The sequence below is a fragment of the Natator depressus genome, chromosome 1, assembly GCF_965152275.1.
Source record: "Natator depressus isolate rNatDep1 chromosome 1, rNatDep2.hap1, whole genome shotgun sequence".
NCBI lineage: Eukaryota > Metazoa > Chordata > Testudines > Cheloniidae > Natator > Natator depressus.
In genome coordinates, this window is record NC_134234.1 from 182,607,480 (window position 1) to 182,614,889 (window position 7,410).

A 7,410-nucleotide genomic window follows, 5' to 3' on the forward strand; every position below is an offset into this window, starting at 1 on the left:
CCAATTCCCCAAACTGACCTGTAGTATAAATCCAATTGGAATCCATCCTAATGCTACAAAAGCTGCAAAACCCTCTTTAGAGAATTCTCCCTCCCACTGCTTGGGATTAGATAAGAACTTCCAGCACCCTTAAAACAACCCCGAGAGAACAGGTAGTAGAACAGAACATGGCAGAAGACAATGCAGATGACAGAGTGACCACAGAAAAGAAGCACTGTGGAATCTTTCTTTAAAGAGCGAGTGTAGCAGGTTGAGGCAATGCATACTAGAAGATCTCTCTGGATAGGTCCAGAAAGAAGACATGGAAAGAAATCTCTTCCTGCCCTTTAAATGCTCTACACTGAGAAATCCATCCTCAGTAATAGCGGAGACAAAAAACACACAAGACTGACATCAGAGACTACAGAATTCCACTTCCAGTGCTGACGAGCGTGAGAGTCCCTCTGTCTGACGAGGGGGTGTTGACGGGTTAACCACTAGTATAGGAAACAATAAATAATCCTGCAGAGCTGGCGTCCAGGTGCTCAGACATTAAGCTACTGAAAATCCTTCTTCAGAAACAGTGTTCCATGAAATGCTGAAATGCAGTCCTGTGCAATACAATGAATTTGCTATTACAACTTTATAGAAGTTTAGTCTGTTAACTTTTACTCTGCTGTTTAGAGGAATCTGCCCAAGCACCAGAAACTGTATCTTCGTCACATGTGCCCGAAGAAATAAAAACAAACTAGCTGCCCATTAATGAGTCAAGTGCTATGTCAACATTAACGAAGCATAAGCTTGTCCAAATACAGACCAGCTTAAGTCCCCAAAAGCCAGACCAGCGTTCAAGCTGAAGGGTCATCATGCCTCTAAGACGGCCATCTCATTTTTAAATCGACTAAATGGCTTCACACTCAATATTTGATTGCACAATGGCTCAGGTCACATTACCACATCTCAGGGCTGCCTGCGAATCCCTAGAGGCTCATGACCACATATAACAGGAAACACTTAGAGCCCACAAGCCAAATCAGCTCTGGGGCCACACGGCCTGCTTCATAAAAGTCGTCAGAAAACCACAGATGTCACTCTTACTGCCTGCAGGAGACCAAGCTTGAAACAGTGGCAGTTTGTGCCACCCCATGAAAGCAAAGGCATTACCAATAGCGGGGTTCACTTTGCCTTTCTGGCTAAGGACTCTAGTCCATTAACCTCTATGGTATGGCAGTGATGGGAGATGAAGCATTCCACAAAATAGCAGTTTTCTTAAGAAAAAGGAAAACGGGGTCATGCTGAAAATCCAGCTGTGTGGCTCTACTATGATCTTAGAGGATGGCAGATCACAGGATCTCTCTCCTTAGAGAATGTATACATCTTTTCCTACCTTTTAAGAAAAAGTCAGCCAGAGTACCATGATCAGTGCCCATGTCTTTTCCAGCCAGGAATCCATCCTCAGAGCTTTGCTGCCTTGGGAGACAGCCTCTGGACTCCTTGTGGTGTTCAAAGAACTCACATGATTTAATTCTTCTGCTACAAGCATGAACAAAGTGCAGGTAAGTAAAAACACTTGGCGGAACTGCCCTGAGTCTCACTGTAAACTCAAACCACAGCGGCTTTCTTAAGCCACAGAGAAGGCAGCTAAAGAAAAAAAATGAAAAGTGAGTTGAAACATTTTGGAGAAAGCTCCACGCAGCATGAAAGGGGAAACATGGTGAATGAGAATATAATTTTGATGCATTGTTAACAATTAGGCTGTGTGAATGGCTTGGAAAGAACATGAACCTGCTCCTCCCGTCAGAGTAGCACAGATGTGACTCTGGCAGGCTCCAACGTAACACCATGCTGCAGTGTTACAATGCTGCACAAGAACTGGTGAGGTGACTCCAGTGTGGTCGAGTTCAGGTTTGGTTGCCACTTTTAGCAACTGTGGTCCACAGCTCACTCATTACATGTACAGGTGGGGGTTAGGGGATGGGGAGAGCAAAAGCAAGTGTAAAATAATAGTGTGGCTGCAAGGCAAATCATTCCTTTGTATAAATGAAAAGAAGCGGGGCCAACTGATGTTGGCAGGTTTGGGGAGCTGGAATCGGAGTCTGGAACACAGAGGAAAGGAGAGTGATGCTGAAGTGGAAAGAGTCATTTAAACGCAGAATAGCATGTTGGTTTCTATTTGTGGACAAGGAGGTGGAACAGAGAATGTCTGGACTAGGGAACTGCTTGGATTCACAGGGACAATAGCTTTGGCATTGCCTAAATGCACAGCAAGTGACCAAGCATGGGCACAATGTCAAACACACACATGCTCCACATCTGTCTGGCCCTCCTCCCTCAAGCTGCAGCATAAGAGTCCACACACGGTATTGCCTATACTCAAGGGTGTATCCCACTGGCTACTGCCCATGGTATGAATGATTCCTCCAGGGCTGTGCTTCTGCCTGCTCACCTTTCTCTGACTTCCCTGTTGGCTTATTAGCTGTGCAAACCTGCCCTGAACTTCTGAAGAGTTTCCCAAACAGCACTTGCTTGACAGCTGGGTTTTCAGCCACTCTCCTCTGTCCGGCTCAGGAGCATTCTGTATCCAGCCCAGGGATGTACTTTTTCTTTGGAGCACTGAGCAGGGGTCATTTTGTAGCTCAGATGAGAACATATTGCATGATCAACCAAGAGGATTCAAGGGGGAGGTGGCAGGGACCCTGGTGTTTCTCAGTCCTTCCTGTCCTTTCTTTATACAGCATTTTCTTCTTATTCGTGTGAAACGGAAAAGCAGTTCAGCTCTGTGAGAAGTAGCTCAGCAGTGCTGGCCCTGACCTTGTGAGCCCCATCTCTGTGAGCACGGACCCTTCAAAAATCTACATTCACCTCAGGGCAGCGGTGGGCGATCCTCACCCACAACACTAAGGATTCCATGCTCATATACACCCAGTCTTCAATTTAAAGCATTTCTTTGCCACGTGTTAATGTATCAGGTTCTGTGGTTAAAAATAGGAGCAATACTAGGCGAGCCAGTGTGGGAGTGAACTTTGACTCTGAGTTACAGGCTGGCAGCACGTCACTCTAACGCTCTTCTCATCATGCCCTTGTCTGCCCCCCTTCCCCCCCCCCCCAAATTACCTACAAGAACTGCTTTGGTACCCAAAATACAAAGCATGCTGCTCCCACCCCTAGTAGATGAAGTGGGGCCACCAGCCAATCTGAACTTCAAGAACGCCTCAATTTTCATATTCCTGTCCCACATCCAGCGAGACAAACTGGAGAAAAAATTTAAAAGCCTTAAACTGATTCCAAGTGTCACAATACGGCAATCCTATATCATGAGGTTACATTAGCATGTGATATCATTGCATCAGGATGAGATGATGCAATTCATTGACATTTTTTTTTAATCGTACAAAGACAAATGTAAAGGACAAGAATGTGTTGCCCCTCTCGCCTCTAGCACCTCCCTGCCCAAAACAAGCCTAAAAGCTACCACTGCTTACCTGTTACATTCACTCTGATATAGTGACCCACAGCAGTCTGGTCACTTGCATTGGCTCTGCACTGGTAAACACCGCTGTCTGAACGGCTGACATTATGAATCTGCAGGAGCAGAAACAAGCTGACCCGTGCTTGGGGATTTAAGTGCTCTGTTGATAGCAAGCGTTCCAGCTCTTTGCCAACCCTAGCACAGCTGTTCTGATTTTCCGCCAGTTTACACCAGTAGACCTTCAGATCTGAAGGCTGTTTCTGTTGATGCCACACTGTGCAATTCAAGGTCAGGGGATCTCCTTCTTTAAGGATAAAGCTGGCTGATGGGTAAATGATTTCAAGCATGTCACATCCTGGGGAGTAAGAGAGCAGATATTAACGGGAGAGGCTATTGTATGAGCATTAACCTGCCCCCTGTCCCAGACACCTGCCCCTTCTGCGGCGTGAGGGAGACCCTGGCGCACGTTTACCTGGAGTGCGCCAGGTTGCAGCCCCTATTCTGGCTCCTCTTAGATATCCTGTTACGTTTTTGGCTGCACTTTTCCCCTCACCTTCTTATCTATGCACTACCTATCCGTGGCCCCACAAAGTCACGGGACCTCCTGGTCAACCTCCTCCTGGCCCTGGCTAAAGTGGCCATCGATAAAACCAGGGAGAGGAGATTGGCAGACGGGGCCTCCTGTGACTGTGGGGCCTATTTCCGATCCTCCGTCCTTTCATGCATCCGGGCAGAGTTCTTCTGGGCGGTGTCCACTGGCTCCCTTGACGCCTTCGAGGAGCAGTGGGCGCTGTCCAAGATTCTCTCCTTGGTGTCCCCGTCAGATTCCCTTCGTTTGACCCTTTGTCCGCACTCCTGTCCCTGTTATTTCATTAGCTGTCCCCCGAAATCACTTGGCTTCCAGATCCTGTGGATCCTCCCCTGTGGATCCTTCTGCCCGCCCACTTCCTGGATCCCAATAGGATCTTTCAGGTGACTTGTAAGCTCTTGGGGCAGGGATGGTCTCATACTCTGCATGTACAGTGCTTAGCACAATGAGGCTCTGACTTCAGTTAATGCCTCCAGGTGCTGTTGTAATACAAATAATTAATAATTTGGCTTTTCCCATAACCTCAGTGTTTCCTGGCACGCCTTCTGTGGAACTGTGTGATGAGGGATAGCACAGTATCCCCCTCCTATCTTCTACAAGGTCTAGGGCATGCAGGTTGTTCAAATATTTTCTGCCAAGGAGAGCGTCAACAGAAAATCGGGTTTGATAAATGTCAGCTTTCCTCAAAAATGGTTTATTTTTCTTTAGAAAACCTAAAAGCCTAAAATTTTCAATTTTCAGTAGTTTGACTGAACACTTTTGTTTTTTCAAAAGAACAATCACAATGTTTCACAGGAAAAATAAACCTTTTTCTAGCCAGCTCTAGATATTCCTCCTTCTGAGGTCAGAGTTCACCTTCTCTCTCAGGCTATTCAAGGGAAAGGTGTGCTGTAGCATAGGTAGGCAAACCTACCTTAGCTTTAATCTAGCCAGCATAGGTAACAATAGCAGTGTAGATGTGGGGGCACAGCTTCAGCAGAGGCTAACAACCCAGGATCCCTGGAGGGCTTATACTCTCCTTGCTGGCTAGTGCCTGAGCCTGTGCCCACCATGCCTACACTGCTATCGTTTAAAGCTAGCATGGGTATAATGCTACAATCACACCTTTCACTTGCAGTGGACACACACCCTCAGTCACTGTGCCAGTGAGCTAAATTCACCAATGGAGAAGACATGAGGAGACAGACATGATTCAGAGTCTGTCTAGGAAGGGTATTGAGATATACCTCTCCTTTCCCATTCCCCAGACAGCTTCTCTCTTCAGTATAGAAAACTAACTTCTAGATTGGGCTTGAAAACTGTCAGCAACGTCCTACGTCTTGCCGGGCTTGGCCTTACCTGTAGAACCCTGGCGGATACAAAATGTGTATCCGCATCCGAGCCGCAATCTGCAAACATGGTCCATAGATAACCCCAGATTTGCAGGGTTCTACTTACCTGTGGCTTTTATTCCCAATGCTGCCCACAGGAGAGCAACAATAAGGCTGCTTCTTCCATTCCCAATCAGCCAACCCCTGATCCTCATCATTTTCTGGGATACCATCAGATCAAAATCTTGGACAATTATCAGCAGACCCCTTTTCTCTCACAGCAGAGAAAGTGCATTAGAAGCCTCTTCTGCCGTTTATGAGCTGTCAGGAAATTACAAACCTCCCCCCATTAGTTACATGCTCACTGGTTAAAGCACATTGCCACTTAACCTCACTTGAACAGACATCACAGAGCAGAGATCTTCTTAAAGAGCCAGAAGACCATTAACACTTTCACAGTACAACACACACACGCGCTGAAAATCACACCTCCCTAAAACGGAGTGAAATAATCATCACTCTAATTTGCAGTGGTTTTAATGACATTTAAGAAATTCTCAAGTATTCAACCATATTCTCTATAGCTTCTCTTCCTTTTCAGCATGGCCTGGTACCAGCCATCTTATCAAATTACTTGTATAGCTTTTCAAAAAGGAGCCGTGAACCCCCAGCAAAATGTCTTTAGAAATTAAAAAAAAAAAAAAAATCCCAGTTTACCCCATCCCATTCACCATTGTCAAGGTTCCTTCCCCACTCTGAACTCTAGGGTACAGATGTGGGGACCCGCATGAAAGACCCCCTAAGCTTATTCTTACCAGCTTAGGTTAAAAACTTCCCCAAGGTACAAACTTTGCCTTGTCCTTGAACAGTATGCTGCTATCACCAAGCGTTTTAAACAAAGAACAGGGAAAGAGACCACTTGGAGACGTCTTCCCCCAAAATATCCCCCCAAGCCCTACACCCCCTTTCCTGGGGAAGGCTTGATAATAATCCTCACCAATTTGAACAGGTGAACACAGACCCAAACCCTTGGATCTTAAGAACAATGAAAAATCAATCAGGTTCTTAAAAGAAGAATTTTAATTAAAGAAAAGGTAAAAGAATCACCTCTGTAAAATCAGGATGGAAAATACTTTACAGGGTAATCAGATTCAAAACACAGAGGATTCCCCCTCTGAGCAAAACCTTAAAGTTACAGAAAACAGGAATAAACCTCCCTCTTAACACAGGGAAAATTCACGTAAAACAAAAGATAAACTAATCCACCTTGCCTGGCTTACCCATACTGGTTGCAATATTGGAGACTTAGATTAGGATGGGTTGGAGAAGATGGATTTCTGTCTGGTCTCTCTCAGTTCCAAGAGAGAGCCAACACATAAACAAAGAGCACAATCCAAAGCCTCCCCCCAAAGATTTGAAAGTATCTTGTTCCCTTATTGGTCCTTTGGGTCAGGTGCCAGGCAGGTTAGCTGAGCTTCTTAACCCTTTACAGGTAACAGGATGTTGCCTCTGGCCAGGAGGGATTTTATAGCACTGTATACAGAAAGGTGGTTACCCTTCCCTTTATATTTATGACAATCACCATTTAGCAGAGAAGGCAGACTTCCTTTTTCCCCCCTTATGAACTCACTTGAACATCCTGGGTGTGAAATTTTGACTTAAGTGCTATTGTTTTCATATTCTGGGGGCTCAAGGGAGTGAGGGAGGAAGAAAGAATTAAAAATTATTAGGGCTGTCAACCGATTAAAAAATTAATCGCAATTAATTGCGCAATTAAAAAAATTAATCGTGATTAATCGCACTGTTAAACAGTAATAGAATATCATTTATTTAAATATTTATGGATGTTTTCTACATTTTCAAATATATTTATTTCAATTACAACACAGATTACAAAGTGTACAGTGCTCACTTTATATTGATTTTTTATTACAAGTATTTGCACTATAAAAAAACAAAAGAAATAGTATTTTTCAATTCACCTAATACAAGTACTGTAGTGCAATCTCTTTATCATGAAAGTTGAACTTACAAACGTAGAATTATGTACAAAAAAACTACAT

General features: G+C 44.7%; 1 protein-coding gene across 1 annotated transcript; it reads right to left on the reverse strand.

Moving 5' to 3' along the window:
- Positions 1 to 1,600: 1,600 nt before the first annotated feature.
- CD160 (CD160 molecule) lies at positions 1,601 to 5,580 on the reverse strand. The gene is made up of 3 exons (XM_074946449.1): positions 5,475 to 5,580; positions 3,462 to 3,803; positions 1,601 to 1,620 (listed from the first exon to the last, which is right to left on the reverse strand). Exons 1-3 carry the CDS (start codon positions 5,578 to 5,580, stop codon positions 1,601 to 1,603), a joined length of 468 nt encoding a protein of 155 aa, XP_074802550.1.
- Positions 5,581 to 7,410: the final 1,830 nt, after the last annotated feature.